The 26,824-nt window shown below is 50.2% G+C and overlaps 1 protein-coding gene across 1 annotated transcript; it reads right to left on the reverse strand.

Annotated features, from left to right (window-relative positions):
* Positions 1-1,818: 1,818 nt before the first annotated feature.
* On the reverse strand, positions 1,819-4,289 carry LOC147979492 (uncharacterized). Its single transcript, XM_087516752.1, has one exon. It carries the CDS (start codon positions 3,736-3,738, stop codon positions 1,819-1,821), a length of 1,920 nt encoding a protein of 639 aa, XP_087372878.1. The 5' UTR covers positions 3,739-4,289.
* Positions 4,290-26,824: the final 22,535 nt, after the last annotated feature.

The raw sequence follows: 26,824 nt of genomic DNA on the forward strand, positions 1-26,824 counted from the left end.
GATGGTGACGCGCGGGACGCCCGAGTGGTTATGGGGTGACCAACCGATGGCGACGCACAGGGCGGTCGAGTGGTTATGAGGTGACCAACCGATGGTGACGCACGGGGCGGCCGAGTGGCTATGAGGTGACCAACCGAATGACGACGCGCGGGGCGGCCGAATGAAGTAGTTGCGTCCCGTAGAGTGGCGAGGCGCGGGGCGTCCGGATGATGTAGACGCGTCCCGCGGAGTGGCGACGCGCTGGGCGTCTGAGTGATGCAGACGCGTTCTGCCGAGTGGCGACGCGCGGGGCGTTAGAGTGAAGTAGACGCGTCCCGTGGAGGGATGATGCGCGGGGCGTCCGAGTGATGTAGACGCGTCCCGCGGAGTGGCGATGCTCGGGATGGCCGAGTCTAGCAAGTTGATGAAGATGTGCTCAACTGAACGGCGACGCGCAGTGCGGCCGAGTGGGCAAGCCGATGAAGATGCGCCCAACTGTGCGGCGACGCATGAGGCGGCCGAGCGGGCAAGTTGATGAAGTCGCGTCCAACCGCTTGGCGGCGCGCAGGATGATCGAGTTGAGCATGTTGTCGAAGATGTGCCGAACCGCTCGATGGTGCGCCATTCGGCCGAGTGGACAAGTTGATGAAGACATGCCCAATAGGGCGGAGTGACGAAGCGCGGGGCATCCGACGGAGTGGTGACGCAGGGGCGTCCGAATGAAGTAGACGCGTCCCGCACAGTGACGATCCGTCTCCTTCTCTGACTTGTGCTCAAGTACTGAACGAGGAATTCGTTCGAGTGAACTCGGGTCTATGGCCGAGTGAACTTGAGTCTGTGTCTGGAAAGTTGTTGATGATGCGAGTAGTTACATGACCACGTGCAGGGCGGCCGAGTGGCAACGCGTGGATGGCTGAGTGCCAGTGATCCTGTTCGGTCCGAGTGAGCTAGCCCATCCGAGTGAAAAGGTGAATCGGTCGAGTGAACCACAGTTGGGCTGTGATCCGGTCGCCACACCATCAGCCGAGTGAAATAAATGGCGAGTTGGTCGATCGACGTTGTTCGTCTCAGTAAGCCTGTAGGTTAGTACATCCACAAATATCTTTTGCTGGACTAAAGTGTGGATGCACGGATGCTATTTTGCAAGGATTAAAGATCAGCCGTGCTTGCATGCATGGATGCTAGTATTTTGCAATGAGTTATAGCCCGACTGTTATACATGCATGCATGCACAATTAACTCGTCATTGACACTAGAATTTGGAAGGGGCTTAAAGCCCGGTAGTACTACATGCATGCATGCAGTATTAACTGGTGCAGGAACATCAGAAGTACTACTACCTCAGTTCCAGTTTACGTGTCTTGCGCGTATACTTAAGTTGCCAATTTTATCACCTTAATATAAACTATATAACACAAAAATTATATCTTTTAAAAGTAGAAACTCCAAAGTTTATGTTGGTATATTTTTTGTAATATATGACTTGTATTAGGTTGGTCAAATTGACGACCTAGGGGTACGCGCACGCCTTGTAAACTAAGAGAGAGGTAGTAGCAAAATGAGCGCGTCAATTTCAGCTGCAGTAATTAGATAATTATTGCTGGAAATCCTCACCTGATGACAGTGGCGGAGTCAGGAAAGAAATGGTGGGTGTGCACATCTAAAAAAATTCTACCTAATCCAAGATCATACATACAATAGTTGGCAAAAATATAATACAAACGGCTCAATCAAGTCAGACAACATTATAGTTCCCAAATATTCCAAATTTGCAACGTTGCAAATACAAATAGTCTTACATGAAAGATACCCATATGTAGGCATGTAGAAACTATAACACTAAGTAACTCTACGACGTTCCTTTGCCATGAAATCTTCAACGATGTCTTCCTCGCTTACTTTCAAGAACACATCTCTCTCAATGAATGTTATTAAACAGTTGTTCATGAGATCATCACTCATACTATTTCTCAACTTATTTTTCACTAGATTCATTGCCGAAAATACTCTTTCAACACTCGCTGTGGCCACCGGTAAGATCAATACCAATTTGATAAGCATGTAGACCAAATCATAGAGAACATGTTTGTTTGTACCAACAAGCATAACAGAGAGTTCACCAATATTATGCACAGATCTGAACCTATCATCTTGTCTCATATCATCAATAAAAGTATCAAGTTGGAATTCAAGCCTTACCAAATCCATGCTTGATATGTCCTGGGGGTAGAATTTAGCAAGTTTCATTACCTTGAGTGCATCATAAGAAGCAAATGAATCGACGGGGTTCAAAGCAGACATGCAAATAAGCAACTCCATATTAACCTCATCAAACCTATTGTCAAGCTCTTGAATGATTTGATCAAGGATACCAAGATATACTTCTCTTCTATAACGATCATCATTTGTTTGCACTTCATAATACCGAGGTGATCTTCCATGAGGCACATAATTATCCTCCGGTGTAGGAACTTCAATTCCATGTTTGTTGCAAAACAATGTCACCTTTGCAAGAAATTCTTCCCAGCCATGAGACCTCATATGTCGCATTTTATTCTTTGCCAAACTAACAAGTGCCATTGCATTAACAATATCTTGATCTCTCTTTTGCAATGACTGAGACAACTCATTAGTGTGGCCAAGAATAACAAGCATCACGTGAAGATTGAAAACAAAGTCATATGACTCCAAGGAAAAAGCCACTGCACGTATTCTTGTCCACTCACCACTTTGTGAAGGATCTTTTCCAATAGTATCAAGTACTTCTAGTATTGTGGGGTACATGGTAATAATGTGTAGAATGGTTCGAAAATGAGAACCCCACCGAGTATCACCGGGTCTAGCTAATCCCATCTCTTGATTTAACCCACTTCCACTTTCAATTTCACCCATTTCAAGTGCTTCTAGAACCTTCTGAGCTCTAACATCTCGAAGCATGTCATGACGCTTGCAAGAAACTCCAACAATATTCAGCAAGTAAGAAACATGATCAAAAAACCATTTACATGGTTCATTTCCCTTTGCCACGGCAATAAGAACCAATTGAATTTGATGTGCAAAGCAATGAATGTAATAAGCAGAGGGCGACTCTTTCATGATCAATGTTTTCAACCCTTTAATCTCTCCTTTCATGTTGCTAGCCCCGTCATATCCTTGCCCACGGATTTGAGTAAGAGTCAAATGATGATCGGTAAGCAAAGATTCAATTGCAGCTTTAAGTGACAAGGAAGTTGTGTTGGCAACATGAACAACTCCAAGAAACCTCTCACACCCCTTTCCAACTTTATCAACATAACGTATGCAAATAGCAAGTTGCTCTTTATGAGATGCATCACTAGACTCATCAGCTAGGATTGCATAGTGCTCATCACCAAGATCTTCAATAATTTGTTTTGTAGTTAGCACAGCACAACATTCAATAATTTGTTTTTGTATCGTTGGACTAGTCAAGATGCAGTTTCCAGGAGCATTGTGCAAAACAATCTTATCAACTTCTTCATCATTTTCTGCAAGCCATTTTAGAAGTTCAAGAAAGTTCCCCCTATTGCTAGATTCTTCACTCTCATCATGTCCACGAAATGCCAATCCTTGGTTCAAAAGAAACCTCAAGCATCTTAGTGAATAAGTTAGCCTAGCCTTGTAAAGACGCAGATCCTGTTTAGACACCCTCACCATGGTATTACAGATTGACGTTTGAGGTGTCACAAATAAATTGTACTTCTCTTGAGCTTGGTTGTGAATGCTACCAATACCGCCCATATGTTTGTCCAGTGCATCAGGTTTGTTCCAATTTCTCCAACTAGTTTTAACAAAGGCATCACCCCTAGGCCCCCATTAGTTTTCCCTTTGAACAAATAGCACACAAAGCAATATGCTGCTTCCTTTGAGACACTATATTCTAGCCAACTGTACTTTTCAAACCAAACAAAACTAAAGTGTCGATTTTTACCATAGATCTTCCTGACTTGAAAAGCATGTGCATATGGTCGGCATGCAGTTTTTGCAATGTATCTTCTTCGAACACTATCTTGATCATTAAAAGCATAGTCTGAAATAGGAGTTCTTTTCCCTGGATCACCTGAAAAGACATGTGCACTTGGCTGTTGGGGTGATGGAAGACTTGGCGTTGCATCTTCAATTTCAACATCGATCTCAGTATCTGTATCCATGTCCGTATCGGAATGGATTGGAGGTGGGGAATTAGGACACCGCGCATTTTCAATATCTTCAGTGTGATGTTCAGTAGCAATCTTCCTCGCTTTCTCTTCATGTTTTCGAAACAGGTCCAGAATGGCACCATTCCTCTTCATGTTCTGCTCTGCAATTATATCAAAATTAAAACATCATTGGTAGAAACAGCATACCGAATCAGTTCTACACAATATAAGCATCAAGTATTGACCATTGCATATAAACCAGTACAAATATACACTGGTAGTACATGGTAGAAAAAAATTATTGACCATGGACATCAACTACTAGCAAATTTTGTAGATCTTGGTCAATATAAACATCAAGTATTGACCATGGACATCAACTACTAGCAATTCATAATTCATATACACTGGACTGGGCATCAATTTATTTGGAAGCAGCAAAGCATCTATTTTGGGGGGAAGCTTGGAATCTCACCTTGCTGATTTGTTCAAACGGAGGTTGGGGAAGATGATTTGAGGCCGTCCGGCGCAGTACTGGTCCGGCGGTGGTGAGGGAGACGTAGCTGGAGAGGCGTCCAACCAGCCGCGAGCACAACAGGATCGATCCAGCCGCAGTCTGCACGGGAGACGCAGCGGATGCCCCTGTCTCGTCTCTCCTGGCCTGACGATGGTGAGTCGGCGACTGTGGGCGGGGCGAGCGGCGAGAGGAGGGGAGCGGCGAGAGGAGGGGAACCAGTGGCCGGAGCTCGGAGGAGAGACGGGTGAGGGCTGAGCCGCTGAGGCGGCGTGGCCAGAGAGGAGACGGAGGCACGAAGCTGCTTCACACACGAGAAGAAACCTAGACGGCTGGGGCTGGGCTTTGGACAGTCCTTTGGGCTAAATTAGTACATGGTAGAAAAAAAATTCTTCAAATTCTGGGTGGGCCACGGCCCACCGTGCCTACACGCTTCCTCCGCCACTGCCTGATGAGATGCTCAATGAGGTGATTACCCGAGCGAAATGACCAACCCACTCCAAGAAAAATTAGGAAGCCCATGTTATGCACTTGGTGGGATCGTGGGGTACGTACTCTCCAATGTAGACGACCCAAATGAAGAAGACGCAGGTGGTAGGGTAGCGCGTGCTGCCGGTGATCTAGGCAAGGGCCGGCGAGCACGCCGTTGAGCGGCACCGGTGGTGTGCGGCCACCGAGCACACCGCAGATTGGGCGAGCACGGTGATGGAGGCGAGTGCAGTAGAGGCCGGCGAGTGCGGCGCAGGGCCAGCGAGCACGGCGTAGCACTTCACCGCTCTAGGGGCGGACGGGTCCGATCTCTTCGGCTACTCGTCCGCATGTGTGCCAGACGCGTGCGAGAGAGCGGCTATGGTGTTCGTAGACGAGATCGAAGACGACGAGTGAGTGACGCAGAAGCGCAGTGCGATTGAAGAAATAACCATCTGCGTCATGGCTCGATAGATGCCATGCCCCACGGTGGGCGCCAACTGTCGTGGGAATGATTGCGACAATAATAAAGTATAGGGTAAAGGAGCATGATCTATCAAGATGCATATGGGTGACACGGTGGTTTTAGCGAGTTCGGGCCTCTCACGATGGAGATAACAACCCTACATCTCGTGCTCCGAAGAGGCTTTGTTTTATCTGTCATGAACACAGAGTTACATGGTATATTTGAGAGAGGGAGCGAGGGAACGGATCCCATGCTAAGTCCTGAGACTAATGTTCAGAGAGAGAGAGGGAGAAGAAAATGAGAGAGGAAAGAGCCTGCCCTCAAGTCTAGTGGTGGGGGTGGCTTATATAGAGTGCGCCACCCCCTCACCTCCTATGTTACAAAGTGAGGGTATGAATGCCATAATGCCAGCCCACTACCAAGCCTTCACTATGAGAATGATGTTTTAACTGCTTTGCTGCCTCCTGGTCTTCGTATACCCGAGTGAGTCGTACGGTCGAGTGGTAAACTGTCATCCGAGTGGATAGTATGCTGCTTGGTCGAGTGATGGTATGCTGGTTGGTCGAGTGGATAGTATGTCTGTATGAAATTTATCTGGACCCACATGTTGTGTGGACCCCATTCTTTATGATATTTTGACCCTTCGTGGGCCTACCTGTTATGTGTATCCCCAACATTAGCCCCCGAATCGATTGTGATTTTGCAGAACGAGTTTGTGAAATACACAATTTGGTCTGAGTGATTACGGAAATACCCGGTACCTGTCATCGTGCTTTCAGACAACCAAGGTTTGAACAAAATCTCAATGGATTCCGGCACTGCGCTTCCTGACTGAACTGGGCTAAGTGCCTGCGAGGAGCAACTTGGTGACATTTGTTCATTGCTCGGAAGAGGTTAACTTGTGATCAGAGTATGTGTATGTCATTAAATCCGGACAGCAAGATTGACACATGGACTGTTCTCTCGGAGAGATGCCATTCTTATCCCGGGGGAACATCAATAGCGAGTCAGTTCTGGATCCAAACTTGTGAGTTTCATGCTTTGAGTCCTAGAAGAAGGCTCAAAACAGGTCCACGGAGGAGCATTAAACTCACTTTATAGGAAAAAAATTCATAATTTGACGGGAGTCTTTAGAACTTGTTTTTTTGTTGTTCATCACTCGGACTGGTCAGGCCGTACCGAGTGGAAATTACTCCAGTGGGGGCACACTGAGTGCACCCACTGGGTGTAGTCCCCGAGACCGCCGTCGACTGCAGGCAGTCAGCGGGGGTCTAAGAAAACTAAAAATCTTCTTAGCTGGTACCGAACGAACTTGTTCTTCTCCGACTTGGAGGTCGAGTAGTACTTGAGGATCTGGTATTGGTCTAGCTTGTTTCTCCTCAACTCGGAAGTCGAGTAGTACTTGAGTGATCTTGAGCTGGTCTTGACCGAGCAAAAATGTTTCTTTCTGAGTTCTCTTCCAGTGGGGGTACGCTGAGTGCACCCACTAGGTGTAGTCCCCGAGCCTCTGTCGGAATAGATGAGTCTGGTAGAGGGTTTAAGTCTCCTGGTAAACCTCCATACAGTCGACATGGTAAATATCTTTGTCTGAAATTGAGTCAATCAGATGGATCTTCAAGCGCTTGGCATGGTAAATAAGCTCAGCCTGGAGCTGAGTCAGTCGGACTGATCTTCATGCACTTGGCACTATAAATAAATTCAACCTGGAACTTGGTCAAGCAGGTGAGTCTTCGTGCTCTCGGCACGAGGAATGAATTAGGCCTCGAAACTACCGACTGTGGAAAAATGCTGGACACTCCAGGGAGTAACCATTCCAGTAGTACTTCTTATATTGACCGTCATCCTTTGCATGAAGGGGGTACTTGTAAGAGTACATTGTATCCAAAGAGGAGTTTTGTTTTCAGCCTTTTGCATGAAAGGGGTATTTGTCCGAGTGGACGTGCTTCCCGACTGATCGGAGTATGTTGACTGCGAGGAAAAACTTGATGGCACTCGTCCCGAAGGAGATATACTAGTGGTCTTACATGGACGTGCCATGAAACCCGAGTGGCGAGGCTAGTGTGTGGGCTGACTCTCTGGAGAGATGCCACTCATTATCCCGGGGAACACCAGCACATGCCATCTCTGAGTCCAAGTTTGTGAAACTAACGCCTTGGAGCCTAGGATAAGGGCCAAGTTTATCCGTAGAGGAGCTTTATTTTCACCCTTTTGCGGTCCTGAAGATGGCTTCAAGAAATGATCTGGGCGATCGTCCGAGTGGACAGTACCACCCATATAGATTTTCGGTGGAACGAGCATGTATGGTTAGAAAGATATTCCTGATGTGATCAATGGGTTGATCGAATGGGCATAACCCCTCAGGGCAGCATGGCCAATGGATGTGCGTAGCCCCCGAGTGATGCTCGAAAGAGGTAAGCTTGCTACAGAGTGTGATATGAGGTTTGATCATATGAGTAACTTAGTCGTTCCCGTGCTGAGGGTGTAGAGGTAAAGACATGTCCAACTGATAGTAATGCGCGAGGTGGTCGAGGGGCGATGATATGTACAATCGAGTGATGACGCGCGGAGCGGCTGAGTGGTGAAGACATTCCCAACCAAGTGGGGACATGTGGGACGGTCGAGTCATGATGTGCGAGGTGGCCGAATGATGAAGACGTGCGCAACTGAGTGGCAACGCGTGGGGCGGCTGAGTGGTGAAGATGTGCACAACCAAGAGGCGACGCGCGGAGCGGCCGAGTAGTGAAGACATGCACAACCGAGTGGCGACGTGCGGGACGGCCGAGTGAGGATGCGCGAGGTGGCCGAGTGAAGGACTAAGTGTCCAGCCAAGTGGTAACGCGCGGGGCGGCCGTGTGGTGAAGGCATGCACAACCGAGAGGCGACGCGCGAAGCGACCGAGTGGTGAAGACGTGCATAACCGAGTGGCGATGTGCGGGACGGGCGGGTGAGGATGCGCGAGGTGGCCGAGTGAAGGACTACGTGTCCAACCAAGTGGTGATGCGTGGGGCAGCCGTGTGGTGAAGGGATGCACAACCGAGAGGCGACGCGCGGAGCGGCCGAGTGGTGAAGACATGCATAACCGAGTGGCGACATGTGGGACGGACGAGTGAGGATGCGCGAGGTGGCCGAGTGAAGGACTACGTGTCCAGCCAAGTGGTGATGCGCGGGGTGGCCGAGTGACGACGCACGGCATGGCCAAGTGACGACGCGCGGGGCAGCCGAGTGAATGATTGCGTGTCCAGCCAAGTGGCTGAAACGGTTTTCGAAGGAGTTAGCCAGATGCTTTCGAAGCTAATGTAGCGAAGAGGTCGATGTAGTGTGGTTGCGACGCAACAAGACCGACGTGACAAGTGAGTCTGAGTAGGAATGAAGATGGCGCGCAGAGCGTGTGGGTGATTATAAAACTTGTCAAAGTGGCGGATCGAATGCACTTGTTGAAGTGAAGGATCTAACTAGTGATGAAGTACTCGACCATTCAGGAGAGTGTCATTCCAAATGAGATGCAGCCCCCGAGCGTACTACAGGCTTCGACAACGGACATGTCGGAATACGAGAAATATAGTTTTGAATGGATGATTTGCAATTCATCGAGTCGGACTCGGGTAAAGATGAGGAGAAGCTTCCAAGTGACGCTCAAAAGTGGCAAACTCGCAAAGGGGTGAAGTGTGAAGTTTAATTATAAAAGGGACTTATCTATCTCATGCCTGACGACAAGGTCTATATCATTCATACGATGCAGAGGATTCCACAGAGGGGTTGGCCGGATGTGTTTGAAGTCAACAGAGCGACAAGGTCGGTATTATGGTGCTCTAGGACCGGTACGGTGACCAAGTCCGAGCAGCGATGAAGTTGGCGCATAGGGCCGTCGAGTGATCGCGTAACTTGTGTAAAAAAATGGCACAAGCCAACGAAATAATTTCTCGAGGAAATTTGATGTGTGCTAAAATGATTTGTGTGGATAACACCCATAGACACCCGCTGGGAGTGCAAGGGGCTTGATGGTTAACCAGCAAGAGTCTGAAAGAGTGAAGGATCCGTTTGAACTTGTCGAAGTGACGGATCTGACTGAACTCGTTGGAGTGTTGGCTCAAATAAAACGGAAGTCTACTGTTTCGCCTGAGTTGCAGCCCCCAAGGACCGATGCAAACTCGAAATGAAGAACGCATGATATTCGTGAATGACGTATGCCAAAAAATAGATGTTGGACTCGGGAGTCACATAACCAGTGCTAAGCCAATATGTCAAAATATGCAGTCGAGCGTAGAGGTACACTCGGTGGCGTGGCCTCCAAGTGAACGTGATGTGTGAATTATAGGATACTCGGGAATGCGGAAATAACAGAATGTAGTGCATGTAGAATGACTTAGCTGTCTGAAGGCGCGCGAGTGGTCAAGTGTGATGATGTGTTCACCCGATGGCGATGCGTGGGGAGGCCGAGAGGAGATGAGGTGACTAACCGATGGCGATGCGCGGGCCAGACGAGTGGTGATGAGGTGACCAACCAATGGCGACGCGCGGGGTGGCCGAGTGGTGATGAGGTGACCAACCGATGGCGACGTGCGGGGCGACTAAGTGGTCATGAGGTGACCAACCGATGGTGACGCGCGGGGCTGCCGAGTGGTGATGAGGTGACCAACCGAGTGGCGACGCGTGGGGCGGCCGAGTGGTGATGAGGTGACCAACCGAGTGGCGACGCCCGGGACGGTCGAGTGGTGATGAGGTGACCAACCGAGTGGCGACGCGCGGGGCGGCCGAGTGGTGATGAGGTGACCAACCGATGGCGACACGCGGGGCGGCCGAGTGGTGATGAGGTGACCAACCGATGGCGACGCGCGGGGCGGCCGAGTGGTGATGAGGTGACCAACGGGTGGCGACGCGCGGGACGGCCGAGTGGTGATGAGGTGACCAACGGAGTGGCGATGCACGGGGAGGCCGAGTGGTGATGAGGTGACCAACCGAGTGGCGATGCGCGGGGCGACCGAGTGGTGATGAGGTGACCAACGGATGGCGATGCGCGGGGCGACCGAGTGGTGATGAGGTGACCAACGGATGGCGACGCGCGGGGCGGCCGAGTGCTGATGAGGTGACCAACCGAGGGGCGACGCGCGGGGCGGCCGAGTGGTGATGAGGTGACCAACCGAGTGGCGACGCACGGGGCGGCCATGCGGTGATGAGATGACCAACCGATGGCGACGCGCGGGGCGGCCCAGTGGTGATGAGGTGACCAACCGATGGCTACGCGTGAGGCGGCCGAGTGGTGATGAGGTGACCAACCGAGTGGCGACGAGCGGGGCGGCCGAGTGGTCATGAGGTGATCAACCGATGGCGATGCGCGGGTCGGGCGAGTGGTGATGAGGTGACTAACTGAGTGGCAACGCACGGGGTGGCCGAGTGGTGATGAGGTTACCAACCGATGGCGACGCGCGGGGTGGCCGAGTGGTTATGAGGTGACCAACTGATGGCGATGCGCGGGGCGGCCGAGTGGTTGTGAGGTGACCAACCGATGGCGACGCGCGGGGCGGCCAAGTGGTTATGAGGTGACCAACCGAATGGCGACGCGCGGGGTGGCCGAGTGAAGTAGTTGCGTCCCGCGGAGTGGCGAGGCGCGGGGCATCCGGGTGATGTAGACGCGTCCCACGGAGTGGCGACGCGCAGGGCGTCTGAGTGATGCAGACGCGTTCTGTCAAGTGGCGACGCGCGGGGCGTCAGAGTGAAGTAGACGTGTCCCGTGGAGTGCCGATGCGCGGGGCGTCCGAGTGATGTAGACGCGTCCCGCGGAGTGGCGATGCTCCGGATGGCCGAGTCTGGCAAGTTGATGAAGATGTGCTGAACTAAACGGCGACACGCAGTGCGGCCGAGCGGGCAAGCCGATGAAGATGCGCCCAACTGAGCGGCGATGCACGGGGCGACCAAGCGGGCATGTTGATGAAGTCGCGCCCAACCGCTTGGCGGCTTGGAGGATGGCCGAGTCGAGCATGTTGTTGAAGATGTGCCCAACCGCTTGATGTTGCGCCGTTCGGCCGAGTGGACAAGTTGATGAAGACACGCCCAACAGGGTGGAGTGACGATGCATGGGGTGTCCGACGGAGTGGCAACGCAGGGGCGTCCGAGTGAAGTAGACTCGTCCCGCGCAGTAATGACGCGTCTTCGCCTTTGACTTATGCTCAGGTACTGAACGAGGAATCCGTCCGAGTGAATTTGGGTCTGTGGCTGAGTGAACTTGAGTCTAGAAAGTTGATGATGATGCAAACAACTACATGACCACGTGCAGGGGCCGAGTGGCAACGCGTGGACGGCTGAGCGCCAGTGATTCTGTTCGATCCGAGTGAGCTAGCCCATCTGAGTGAAAGGGTGAATCAGTCGAGTGAATCATAGTTGGGCTGCGATCCGGTCGCCACACCATCAGCTGTCTGGAATAAATGACGAGTTGGTCAATCGACATTGTTCATCTCAGTAAGCCTACAAGTTAATACATCCACGAATATCTTTTGATGTACTAAAATGTCCATGCACGGATGCTATTTTGTAAGGATTAAAGGTCAGTCGTGCATGCATGCATGGATGATAGTATTTTGCATGGTGTTAAAGCCCGACGGTTATACATGCATGCATGCACAATTAACTCGTCATTGACGCTAGAATTTGGAAGGGGCTTAAAGCCCGGTAGTACTACATGCATGCATGCAGTATTAACTGGCGCGGGAACACCAGAAGTACTAGCAAAATGAGTGCGTTAGTTTCAGCTGCAGTAATTAGATAATTATTGCTGGAAATCCTCACCTGATGAGATGCCAATAAGGCGATTACCCGAGCGAAATGACCAACCCACTCCAAGAAAAATTATGAAGCCCACGTTATGCACTTGGTGGGATCATGGGGTACGTACTGATGCGGAGCATCCTTCTATCATCTCCATGGACTCTACATCGACACATCAAATCCCACGTGGACCTATGACAAGAGCGAGAACACGTGCTTTGGAAACCGAGGTGAATTTTTTCCTACTTAGCTTGCATATGGATATGAATGAAACATCGTTGCTACCTCACCAAGATACGCTCTGTCTCATTAGGTACGAAGAGGAACACCACCAAGAGGCTCAAGAGCACCCTCAAGGAGAAGAGGAACCACCCCAAGGCCACGCGGACAAAGACGGAGTGCAACACTAGCAAAACTGGAAGTCCCAGGTGACCCCGTGCGCACGGGCCCCCGAGACCCCGTGCCCATGGGCTATCCAGGAAGTTGGCGCTGGAGCACCCCGTGCGCACGGGCCTGTACCGTGCCCACGGGACCCCCGTGCGCATGGGCCCAACTTACCCCGTGCGCACGGGTCTCCCAGGATGGACGGCTGAGATCCCCAAACCGAGCCCCTCTTCATCTCTTTCGACCCCAAGACTATATAAACCGTACCTAGGGCTATGTTTAGGGTTAGCAAAGTATGAGATGAGATATTTGTGAGCTTTGCTCCTTCTACCTTCCCATTTGTGGAATCAAGACCCCTTTGGAAGAATCCTAGTGGATTTCAAGACCTCCTCTAGGAGAAGACTATCTTCAAGACCTCATCTCCTAGGAGTGGGAAGAACTTTGCCATTGTATCTTCCCTTTGATTGTGTTTGTGACATGTGGATCTTATGTTGCTATCATAGTGGATGTGTAATTGGGGAATTGTTTGAGTGTTTTCCTCTTTGTGTTCTTGTGAGTTTGTCATTTTCCCCCTCCAAGTGTGAAAAGATCCCCCTCTAGGATTTCATCCTATATCATTTTGGTATCATGAGCAAGGTTGATTCACATCTTGGAGTCCCATCCCCCCATTTGCTAGCTTGATTTTGTTGTTTTTCGTCCAAATTCGAAAATCCCCACAAAATAGCCCTAATTTTTTTGTCTTGCAATTTGTTGGATCTTGTGAGATTTGGTTGTTTTGATCCACGAATTTGGAGTTTGGCAAGTGGATCTACCCATCTTCCTGCTTCCCCACCTTTCAAATCCTCGAATTTGTCCTTATCTTGGAAAATCCCCACGGATCCGGAGCTGTTCATCTGCTCCCAGCACACCCCGTGCACACGGGACCCCGTGCACACGGGCCTCACTTACCCCGTGCGCACGGACCATCCAGAAACTTTCGGCCATCTTTTGTTTGCACCATTTTGCTTCCATACCAACACTCGTGTTCTTCCGCACTATTTCTCGTGGTTGTTTGAGTTTCGAACCACGGTTTCTCTTGTGTCCTAAGGTGTTTCGGCTACTTAGGCGCATTTGGACATCATCATCGCCGCCACTCGATCATCAACTCGGACACCACACCGGCTTCACCAACTTCATTCTTACCGTACGATCGGACGGTAACCTCGACGACATCTCAACCTTGCTTTTGCATTGATAACCCGAGACATTTCGCGTCGCTTACCCATCGAGACTAGCAAGTTGAGAATTGCCGGGCCACGCTATTGTGCACCATAGTCATCGTGTTAACATCTTAGTGCCATAAGTCTGTCCTGTGCATATCTTACATACTTGTCTCATATCATACTTGGCTCTAGCTTCAAAAAAAAACAAGAAAATATTTTAAGCAAAATAGGAGCAACAAAGAGCTTGTAAGCAATAGCATCGAGCCATTTTGTATATCATCTTCGACACCTCATACGTAGCATAGTTGGGATTGAAGATGGCACGTTTCTCTTATAGGTTGGTGCACATGGGTATCTAGCCCATTTGAGCAATCGAGCTAGCGTCTCTCTAGTATTCGCACAACAAGAGCATTTTCCGTGGTTGCACATTTTGAGCTCACCCCTTGGTTGTGCAGATCCCATCTATCTTCCGTGTGTGTGTTCCTAGTGATATCTTTGGGTTTGATCTATTTGTTTTTACTTGCATTTTTGTGAATCTTCTCAAACTTATCGATATCTTGACTAACATTTGCTTCAAATTTTTGCCACCATCCTAACCGAGCTCCTCCATAAGCCTTTTACTTGTAGGTGTGAGAAACAATTCCCGGTACCAATTCCCCTATTATAGCATCGTGAGATCGTACTTGTTACATCCACAATCTTCGGAAAAGGTAACTTTGGTTTTGTTCTCTCATTTTTCCTACTCACCACCACTTGCTCATGATGGATAGGCCAAGTACTTCTATCAACCCACTCTTCATGGAGCAAGATGATGCCATGAACTCCTTCGTCACCAAGAGTCACCTCTTTGGTGCACAACGTGCCTTGCATCAAGAGCAACAGGCTATGAGTGATTGCATCGACAACCTTGCTGCCGACTTGCGACTTTCTGAGCAATGTACAAGGGAATACTTCGACCACAAGCTCGATGATCACAAGCAAGAGAATGATGCAAGGATGGATGAAATTCATGCTTTGTTGCTCGACCGCTCGTCTTCCACTTCAAGAAGGAGCCATTCAAACCGCCACTCCGACTTCACCCTCTCCGGTTCAAGTACACCGTCTTCGAACACTCTTCGACGTGCCGCGCACAACGAGCATCACGCAAACCTTAATCCTCTACGCGACACCGACTCGCAAGAGAATCGACGACATCAAACCCAAGAAGCCTTTGCGCTAGCATGAGAACGGCTACGTCAACGCCAACATGAAGAGGAAGAATGCGCGCGTCTACACCAACATGCACAAGATGCCAAGACACAACGTCAAGAACAACAACTCCGTGACGAGCAAGCACTTGCGGCACAACAAGCTCTACGCGATTCGAGTCGAGCCGTTGCCGACCGAAGCCGTCAAGCCCATGAACAAGAGGAAGCACTTCGCGAAGAAATTCAAGAACAAAGATTTCAAGCTCGCGTGCATCGTCAAGTCCCTCCTCGAGCTCGCGAACTTCCCCCATAAGCTCGCCAACACCATCAAGTTCATCGAGAGCATGAAGACAATGGAAATCCTCCATGACAAGAGCAACATGAGGTTGACAACCTTCCGCGTCAAGAGCACCACGAGTTGAACAATCATCTACAACATGGGCGTCATCATCCCCGACCCCAATACAATGAAGAGCAACGCTACGGCAAGCTCAATTTCACCATGCCCAAGTACAACGGAAGCAACGATCCCGAAGAGTACCTATCATGGGCATTGAAAGTTGACAAGATCTTTCGTTTGCACAATTATGAAGAAGAGAAGAAGATCGCGATGGCATCCCTTGAGTTCCAAGACTATGTCCTTATTTGGTGGGAACAAGTCATTGAGCGCCGAGAGGCAAGAGGTGATCCACCCATCACTACTTGGGCGCAAATGAAAGATGTCATGAGAGCACGCTTCGTTCCTACCCACTACAACCGCGACCTCTTCAAGAAACTCCAACAACTCAAGCAAGGAACCAAGAGCATTGAAGAATACTACAAGGAGATGGAGATTGCAACGATAAGAGCCAATGTCATAGAAGACGATGAACAAACAATGGCACGCTTCTTGAATGGTTTCAACCATCCCATCAAGAAGATCGCCGACTTCCAACCATACTCAAATCTCATCGAGCTAGTGCACCAAGCCACCAAAGCGGAACGCCAAGTGCAAGATGATTTCAAGTATTCCAAGTTCCCGTCCAAGACCTACGGCTCCTCTTATCAAGCTCCCGCGACTTCAGCAACTCCTACCTCAACTAGAGCATCACCAAGTATCGGCGACAAGTCAAGTTACAAGAAGACTTCGACAAGTGCAAGTCGTCCTCCTACTACAAGCAACTTCAAGCCGAAAGATTCATCATCATCTACCCCAACCGATGAGACCATCAAGACAAGTTCCATCGAATGTTTCACATGCGGAGGCCGAGGCCACAAGTCCTTCGAGTGCACAAACAAGCGCACCATGATCCTCAACGACGACGGAACTTACGACTCCATGAGTGAAGGAGAAATGGAAGCCCTTGAGCAAGTGGCCATGCACCGACAAGTGAACAACGAAGACGAAGATGATCAAGTCTTTTGGGATGAAGATTCAAGTCCCACTCTTGTTGTCTCCAAGTCTTGACTCTTCAACATCAACAAGACGATGATCAAAGATGCCATATCTTCCACACAAAGGCCGGCATCAACGGACGGTCCGTCAAGGTCATCATCGATGGAGGTAGTTGCCACAACTTACCAAGTGAAGACCTATGCTCCAAACTCCAATTGGTCAAGACGAAGCACCCTCACCCCTACAAGGTTCAATGGCTAAGTGACACCGGCAACATACAAGTCGAGCATCGAGTACAAGTCTCTTTCAAGATCAGCGCCTATGAAGACACTTCCTTCCGATGACCGTTTGCCACCGTCTTCTTGGACGGCCATGGCAATTTGACCGAGGTGTCATTCACAATGGGTGTACCAATCACTATAGCTTCAAAATGAAAGGGAAAGAGTTTGTACTACGTCCTATGTCTCCAAGACAAGTGCTCGCCGACAAGCAAAACACCCATCATGGAGAGAATAGTGAGAGAGTGAGCCACCAAAAAGAGAGTGAGCGCCACAAGCCCAAATTGAGTGCCTCCACGATGAGCGACAAGAAAATCTTAGTCCTATTTGCCACCAAACGTGAGATGAGAGAAGTGTGTGAGAACCCATAGTGTTCTACACTATGTCCTATTGTACAAGGACGAGGCACCAAACACTAACACCTCTCACAATCTACCTTTGGTGTTATCTTCTCTATTGCAGGAATTTCAAGATGTTTTCCCCGATGAGTTACCTCCGGGACTACCTCCATTACGAGGCATTGAGCACCGCATCGACCTCATCCCCGGAGCGCCACTTCCAAACAAAGCTCCCTACCGCGTCAACCCCGAAGAAACCAAAGAAATTCGAAGGCAAGTTAAGCATCTCATAGACCATGGTCATGTGCGTGAAAGTTTGAGCCCTTGTGCCGTACCGGTCAATTCTTGTGCCAAAACGTGACCGTAGCTTTCACATGTGCTCGGATTGTAGACCTATAAATGCTATAACCGTTCGCTATAGGTACCCCATTCCACGCCTAGATGATATGCTTGATGAACTTAGCGGTGCCACTATATTTTAAAAAATTGATCTTAAGAGTGGGTACTATCAAATTCGCATACAAGAGGGTGATGAATGGAAAACCGCATTCAAAACCAAGTTTGGTTTGTATGAGTGGTTAGTGATGCCTATGGGTCTCTCGGAAGCACCGGGGACTTTTATGCGCCTTATGAATCATGTCTTTCGCCCTTACATTGGTATATTTGTTGTGGTTTACTTCGATGACATTCTTGTGTTTAGCAAATCCATCAAAGAGCATGTCACCCATGTCCGCACCATTTTGCAAACTCTTAGAAAAGAGCGCCTCTATGCTAATATGGAGAAATGCCTTTTTTGTGTTGATAAGCTCGTTTTCTTTGCTTTTGTTGTTTCTTCTAAGGGTGTTCATGTAGATGAGTCCAAGATCAATGCTATTAAAACTTGGCCGCAACCAACCAACTTGCATCAAGTGCGTAGTTTCCTTGGTCTTGCGGGTTTCTATCATCGCTTTGTGAAGGATTTTAGCACCATTGCTTCGCCTTTGCATGCTTTGAGCAAGAAGAATGCGCCTTTTGTTTGGGGATCATCCCAAGATACCGCATTCAATGAGCTTAAGAATTTTCTTACTCACGCTCCCGTGCTTGCTTTACCAAACTTTGACAAACCTTTTGAAATTCATTGCGATGCTAGTGGTAACGACATAGGAGGTTGTTAACGCAAGAGAAGCGCCCCATAGCTTACTTTAGTAAGAAACTTTCCGGAGTGCAACTCAATCACCCTATCTACGACAAGGAGCTATATGCTTTAGTCCGCATTTTGCATGAATGGGAACATTACCTTCGTCCCCATGAGTTTATCATTCATACCGATCATGAGATTCTCAAGTATCTTAAGGGTCAAACTAAGTTGAACAAGCATCATGCTAAATGGAGTGAATTTATTGAGTCTTTTCCCTATGTTATCAAGTACATGAAGGGTAAAGAAAACATCGTAGCGGATGCGCTTTCCCGTATATGCATGCTTGTCACCCAACTTGAATTGAATGTCATTGGTTTTGAGCATATCAAAGACTTGTATGAGCATGATGCAACTTTTGCCATTCCTTATAACAAGTGTTTGTCGCATGCATCTTGGGAACGCTATTACCTAAAAGATGGATATCTTATGAGAGCTAAGAAACTTTGCATTCCCGAATCCTCTCTTCGTTTGTTGCTTTTGCAGGAATCCCATGGAGGAGGCTTAATGGGACACTTCGGACGTGACAAGACACTCACTACGCTCTCCAAGAACTATTTTTGGCCAAAGATGGTTTGCGATGTCAATCGTTTCACCAACCGGTGTTCAACATGTCGCAAAGCTAAGTCCAAAGCTCAATCTCATGGTCTCTATATGCCTTTACCAATTCCATACCAACGTTGGGAAGACATTAGCATGGACTTTGTACTTGGTTTGCCTAGAACTCGAAATGGGAAAGACTCCATATTTGTCGTTGTGGATCGTTTCTCCAAAATGGCACATTTTATTCCTTGCAACACGATAGACGATGCTTCACATGTTGCAAATTTGTTTTGTAGGGAAATATTACATATTCATGGAATGCCAAGGACAATTGTCTCGGACTGCAACGTCAAGTTCTTGAGTTACTTTTGGAAGACCTTATGCGCCAATCTCGGAATCAAGTTACTCTTCTCCACAGCATACCACCCTCAAACCGACGGCCAAACGGAGGTGACGAACCGTAGACTCTCCACTCTACTACGAGTCTTGATCAAGAAGAACATCAAGGAGTGGGAGGAGTGTCTACCAATCGCCGACTTCGCCTACAACCGTGCAAGACATTCAACTACCGGCAAGTCCCCTTTCGAAGTCGTCTATGGATTCAACCCATTGTCTCCATTGGACATTCTTCCTCTACCGCTACAAGAGCGCATCACCATGGACGCGAGCGACCGAGTGAACCACCTCAAGAAGATGCATGAAGATACAAGGCACACCATAGAGCGCCAAGTACAACGACTCGCGACCAAGCGCAACGCCAACAAGTCCCCAATGGTGTTCCAACCGGGTGACTTAGTTTGGGTACATCTCCGCAAGGATCATTTTCCCAAGGAGCACAAGTCCAAGCTCCTTCCAAGAGTCGATGGCCCATTCAAGGTACTCGCACGCTACAACGACAACGCCTACAAGGTAGACATCCCACGAGACAAGTACAATGTGAGCGACACATTCAACGTCAAAGACTTGGCCAAGTACCATGGTGATGAAGATCACGATCCGTGGACGGATCTCTCCCAAGGGGGGGGGAGATGATGCGGAGCATCCTTCCATCATCCCCATGGACTCTACACCGACACATCAAGCCCCACGTGGACCTATGACAAGAGCGAGAACACGTGCTTTGGAAACCAAGGTGAACTCCTTCCTACTTAGCTTGCATATGGATACGAATGGAACATTGTTGCTACCTCACCAAGATACGCTATGTCTCATTAGGTACGAAGAGGAACACCACCAAGAGGCTCAGGAGCACCCCCAAGGAGAAGAGGAACCACCCCAAGGCCACGCGGACCAAGACGGAGTGCAACACCAGCAAAACTAGAAGTCCCAGGTGACCCCGTGCGCACGGGCCCCCGAGACCCTGTGCCCACGGGCTATCCAGGAAGTTGTCACTGGAGCACCCCGTGCGCACGGCCCTGTACTCCCAAACCGAGCCCCTCTTCATCTCTTTCGACCCCATGACTATATAAACCTAGGGCTATGTTTAGGGTTAGCAAAGTATGAGATGAGATATTTGTGAGCTTTGCTCCCTCTACCTTCCCATTTGTGGAATCAAGACCCCTTTGGGAAGAATCCTAGTGGATTTCAAGACCTCCTCTGGGAGAGGACTATCTTCAAGACCTCATCTCCTAGGAGTGGGAAGAACTTTGCCATTGTATCTTTCCTTTGATTGTGTTTGTGACTTGTGGATCTTATGTTGCTATCCTAGTGGATGTTTAATTGGGGAATTGTTTGAGTGTTTTCATCTTTGTGTTCTTGTGAGTTTGTCCTTTCCCCCCTCCAAGTGTGAAAAGATCCCCCTCTAGGATTTCATCCTATATCACGTACTCTCCAATGTAGACGACCCAAATGAAGAAGACGCAGGTGGTCGGGTAGCGCGTGCTGCCGATGATGTAGGCTAGGGCCGGCGAGCGCGCCGCTGAGCGGCACCGGTGGCGCAGGGCCATCGAGCACGCCGCAGAGTGGGCGAGCACGGTGATGGTGGTGAGTGCAGTAGAGGCCGGCGAGTGCGGCGCAGGGCCGGCGAGCACGGCGTAGCACTTCACCGCTCTAGGGGTCGGACGGGCCCGATCTCTTCGGCTACTCGTCCGCATGCGTGCCAGATGCGTGTGAGATAGCGGAAATGGCGTTGCAGATGAGATCGAAGACGACGAGTGAGTGACGCAGAAGCGCACTGTGATTGAAGAAATAACCATCTACATCATGGCTCGATAGATGCCATGCCCCATGGTGGGCGCCAACTTTTGTGGGAATGATTCCGACAATAATAAGGTATAGGGTAAAGGAGCATGATCTATCGAGATGCATATGGGTGTCACGGTGGGTTTAGCGAGTTCGGGCCTCTCACGGTGGAGATAACAACCCTACGTCTCGTGCTTTGGAGAGGCTTTGTTTCATCTGTCATGAACACGGAGTTACATGGTATATTTGAGATAGGGAGCAAGGGGAACGGATCCCATGCTAAGTCCTGAGACTAATGGTCAGATAGAGAGAGGGAGAAGAAAATGCGAGAGGAAAGAGCCTGCACTCAGGTCTAGTGGTGGGGGGTGGCTTATATAGAGTGCGCCACCCCCTCACCTACTATGTTACAAAGCAGGGGTATGAATGCCATAATGCCAGCCCACTACCAAGCCTTCACTATGAGAATGATGCTTTGACTGCTTTGCTGCCTCCTGGTCTTCGTATACTCAAATGAGTCGTACGATCGAGTGGTAAACTGTCAGCCGAGTTGATGGTATGCTGCTTGGTCGAGTGGATGGTATGTTGCTTGGTCGAGTGGATAGTATGTCTGTATGAAATTTATCTGGACCCACATGTCATGTGGACCCCATGCTTTATGATATTTCGACCCTTCGTGGGCCTACCTATTATGTGTATCCCCAACACTTCATGCCCAGCCCGGCTCGCGAGGGGCCCGCGAGGGGGGAGCGATAGGCGCGAGCTCTGAAATAAGGCAAGAACCAGACTGCGAGAAATAGCTCGAACGAAAAAGGCATCCCCCCGCGCGCATCAAATGAAAATTCAACTTCAACTTAAATCCAATTCCAGAAGGCAGGGTTACAGAAGAGAGATCCAAAGAAAATGGCCGCGTCCGGCGCCTAGTCTAGTCTTTGACGTCTTCTCACCAGCACGGAGCTAAGTGCTGCCACTGGGTGTGGGAGGGATCCCCCGAGGCCCGAGGGCGGCTCTCTTGATGCTCCGGATCGTGTACAACCCCACACATTATTACGTGAGAGTGTCACAGGCGGCGATCTTCACAGGCATGAGCCTTACTTCATATCGCCTGATGAGGGCCCCGCCTTGCGCCACCCCCTACCACCGCTGGGACGACCGGAAACCAGGACGGCCCAACGAGGGCAGGGGGGACGCCAGCGGCGCACTCGGCGACCACGGGTCCTCTGCCGGGGGAAAGGTCGTCGGCGCCACCCCGGTAGAGGGCCTACCTCTGGGCGTTGCCTTGCTCCGTGCAACGCGGGGAGGGGCCTTGCTCCTGGCCCCTTCCACACAGCCTCCAGTGGGTCTCTCCTGAAGGGGCGTGCATCGCCGTGCCGGAACCATCGCTCGGCGCCGTGACCTAGTTCATCTGTGACTCATGGTTAGCGTAAGCTTGTCCCTGAGGGATTAGTGGTACCCTATATCTGTTGTCGACAGCGCGGCCGGCGGGGCTCTCTGGCGGCTCCTGGAAGGCTTCAGCTCCTAACGCCTCCTCCTCCCATCCTGGCCCAAGGAACGAGCTGGGGTCGTCCTCCGGTGTGTACTCCTGGTCCATCATGCGGGGCAAATAGGCCTCCGACTCCGCTGCCCCGAAGACCTCGCTAAAGTGCCCCACGCTCCACGTCGCTCGGCCCATCACACTGTCTTGAGGATGGCGGGGTGGTGCTCCAGTGGGCCCGTGTGCGATGACGCTCGTGCCCGCGCCCATCCGAGGTGGCTCGGACGCAAGGGGACGCCCTCCGCCGTGGATCGTGCTGATGTCGACGAAGCCCCCGGGCGCACTTGGGGGTACGCGGGCGCGGCGAGGCCCGCCGTGGGATCCTACCGCTGCCTGGGGCATGAGCTGCTAGCAGAAGGGCGGTGCTCCCATGGCCGCCGCGTCCAGGAGCTCGGCGACGCGTTCCAGCAGTGCATCCCGGCCGCTCTCCATCAGTCGGCACTACAGCAGCTCCCGTGCCACTGTCAGCGCGGCCCGCATGTTCGCCTGCTCCCTCCTGGTGTGCGGCGCCGTTGCCGCGGCATGGCTTGAGGCCCTTGCAGCAGCTCGCGTCTGTCGGGGAGTAAGAGCAGAGGGTGAGTGATCGCGCCGCCCACGCCCACCGTGTTTGGTGTGCGCGCCACCTGAGACACGGGGTTGAGGTCTTCCTGGGCAGGCGGCGCCGCCCGGGCTGGTCAGGCCGCCCACCGGTCGTCATCAACCCTCAGGTTGTCGGACATCGGAACCGTGGAGTGTCGGCGGATTGTCTGGTGGGGAAGAAGCTCCGGTGCACCCCTAGCTGGCGCGCCAAATGTCAGATCACGGGTTCTGGCAAAACCCTTAAGGTTCAAATACTGGGGTGCACACGAAGATTTCCCCCCTATCGATCCACGTCCTAACTTAGCTAAGATCTTACGAACTAATTTGACAAACTCGCAACACAGAGGACACAAGATTTATATTGGTTCGGGCCACCGTTGTGGTGTAATACCCTACTCCAGTGTGGTGGTGGTGGATTATCTCTTGGGCTGATGATGAACAGTACAAGGGGAAGAACAGCCTCCTGAGGTTGAGGTGTTCTTGTGCTTGGTGGGTGTGCCGCCAAGGATGTGGTGGCTCTAGTCTCATATAACCTCTCCTAGCTACGGTGGTGGCTAGTTCTATTTATAGTGGCCTTGGTCCTCTCCCCAAATATTGAAGGGAGCCAACAACGACCAATTTGAAAGGGGACAGCTAGTACAAGTTATCCTGACAAAAGTAGTCTTCGCCTGCCAAAGGCTCTGGTGGTGACACCGTCTTGGGCTCCACGGTGACCTCCGTCCTGCCATCCTTCTGGTCTTGGTCTCGTGGCGCCAATATGGAAACCTTTCTTGATGCCTCGGTACTCCGCGCCTGCTCTTGCCCCCTTAGGACCAAAGAGGAAACAAGGACGGTGCGCGTGCTGGCACCCGCCTGGCCTCGATCGTCATGGCTCATGTCATGAGAACCTCACGAGGTTTGCCTAGCCTTGAACTCTCTGCCCCTCATGAGCCAGCCTGGTGAGGCCGTTCCAGAGGAGGCCTCGTGTTGTCCGCCTCGCGAGGCTTGGCCCCTTGCGAGGGTCTTGATTCCTTGTTGATGAAGATGGGCCGTACAGGCCTACTAGCAAAGCCACGCCGTGGGCCGCAGGCAAGCAAGTCTGGGGACCCCCGATCCTAGAACGCCGACAATCTTGATGTAAGATCCGACGGACCTATATAGCATCGACTGTGACTTATAGCAAGGATGATGAATATAAGGACGATGACAGTGGATAATAATTGTCTTACATATTTAGAAACATAATTTAAAAAAGCCACAAGTGAGGCAACTCCCGAAATACACTAGGGCAAACAAAGAAGGAAGACAATGATCTGGCTCGCTGATCTCTACTTTCTTGATGCGTCACTGCAGGCCGCGGGAACTAGTCTCTGAGGCGAGCGGCGACGAGCTCTTTCTTGTCCTCAAGATGCTGCTTGAGAGCATCCACGGATTCGTCCACCAGCCTTCTACGCTCGATGCGCATCTTGTTATTCTTGTCCATACATTTCTCGACGATGACGCTGGTCCTCTTCAACAAGGCAGTGGTCTGCTCCTGCTGCTCCGCACTTCCGACGATCTTCGCCCTCAGCAGGTCGTGCTCGGCCTGGAGCTTCACATTGCTCTCATTTAGTTGCCGGATGACGTCGGTAGACTGTTCAAACGAGGCTTGCAGGTCATCCTACAACCTCACCCACCTGGATATCTGATCCATCTGCCTATGGACAAGTGCACGCATGCGCCTGTAAGAGTCCTCGCCTGCCCACAATGCATTTTGCCAGGCCGCCGCGCCAAGGGAGGACATCTCTGTTGCATTTGCGGCACGGCAGGACGTCTCTTCTGCTTCCGCGGCGCGGCCGGACAAGTCTGCTGCATCGACGAAGTGGCGGGTCCTCCATGCTGCTTCGGCGGCACGGCGGGACCTCTCTGCTGCTACGGCCGTGCGGCGGGACGTGTTGGTTGCTATCGCGATGAGGCGGGACATCTCTCGTGCTCCCGCTTCCAGGCTCGCCTCTCCCTGGTCGCAATCTCTCGACCCAAAGCTCACGCTAGCCATGGCGGACGCAAGGGAACGATGATGAATGACTTGTTTATTTTTGACTTTTTGTGGATGAGGAGTTAAGGAGGAATGTGTGTAGTCAACTTGGAGTAATAGTATTTATAACCGCGTAGTAATACGCTCCTAAGTGGGAAACCGTTAGGTTTTGATCGGTGTGAACCGGTTTGCAATTTGGAATGTGACGCGACGCATGCTCAAAATTTACTGACGGTTATAAGTGCGGCACTATTCTCGGAAGGCATAACGTGGGCACGTACGCCTTCTCGGCCGCGTACGTGGTGTTTGCACCATGCACCACAATAGGCAATGTCAGCACACATCTTCTAATTAGAATGGGTGTGCCTGTCTAGCGCACACACGTTGATCTATCTAAATGTTTCAGTTTGTTGTGGCTAATCGCAACAGTTCGTCCATGTGAAGTGTATGCCATCAATCGCAGACACTTTGATCTGGCTTACCTGTTTCCATTCTGTTGCCTAATCACAAACAGTTAATCCTTCTGAAGCGTATGCCCTCAATCACACACACCTTGATCTGGCTGACCATTTCTTTTGTGTTTCCTAATCTCAAACAGTTCATCTGAGTGAACCGTATGCTGTATATCGCACACACCTTCATTTAGCCGCCCGTTTCTTTTGTGTTGCCTAATCAACAAACAGTTCATCCAAGTGAACCGTATGCTCTATATCGCACACGCCTTCATCATGCTACCCTTTTTTTCCGCCTCATCAGAAATAGTTCATTGGACTGAACCATATGCCCTGGATCGCACACGCAACTAAACTCTGAACCGTGTTTGATGCATCCTCCATCGCAAACGTATTCACCTTATTTGACGGTTTTCATACAACACTGTTTGCGATTATGGCATCGCACACAGTTTCTCGAAGGGTCTCTGATTGTAGTGTCGCGTTAGCAGCATCCTGCAGTAGTGACCACTTGTAGTTTGAGTTCATCCACCTACATGGGTTAGTCTTGCAAGGAAGAGCACTTGTGTATCCAAAATGACAATCATGAAACTTGATACCAAATGAAAATTTTATATATTGAAATTGTCAAAGGATATGTTGAAAGGATTCATGCTTCCTTGTTTTCAACCACCATATTTTGGAAACCTGGTGATGTAGAGATTGCTCAAGATGTGAGTGAGTTGCAATCTCATAGATTTTGATTCATCCAAGTACCTACAAGGGTTAGATGACATGCAAGGGTACAAGTATAGATCCAAGACATATAATCATAATCATAAGAGAAATATCAATCATTAGTCAAAGGCTCATGCCTTGCATGTATCCAAATGGAGTTTCTACTCCAAGTTTGAGGCATCAATGATGTTCAATTCACCTCTCAAATGGCAAAATACTTTCTCATAAATCGGTTTGGTGAATATATCCGCCAATTGCTTATCGGTACGAACATGCTTAAGATTTATGTCTCCTTTAGCAACATGATCTCGAATGAAATGATGACAAACTTCAATATTATTAGTTCGAGAATGTTGCACGGGATTGAAAGCAATTTTAATAGAACTTTGTTGGAGTAAATGACCACGGGTAGAATCAGCAGGGCCCCATGGTATTTCAAGACATTGGGGCCGGCCGCGCCCCTGACACCTCACGGGCGAAAGGCTGACTGTTCGGGCCGTCTGGTCCAACGGCTGGCTGCCAGAAGACGGCGCGCTGCCTATCGGTG

Source organism: Triticum urartu, chromosome 3A (genome assembly GCF_056163025.1).
Source record: "Triticum urartu cultivar PI428250 chromosome 3A, HENAU_Tu73, whole genome shotgun sequence".
Classification (NCBI taxonomy): domain Eukaryota; kingdom Viridiplantae; phylum Streptophyta; class Magnoliopsida; order Poales; family Poaceae; genus Triticum; species Triticum urartu.

Excerpts from the sequence above, each read along its gene's own strand:
- LOC147979492 (XM_087516752.1), bottom strand. The coding sequence starts at position 3,738 with ATGGGCGGTATTGGTAGCATTCACAACCAAGCTCAAGAGAAGTACAAT.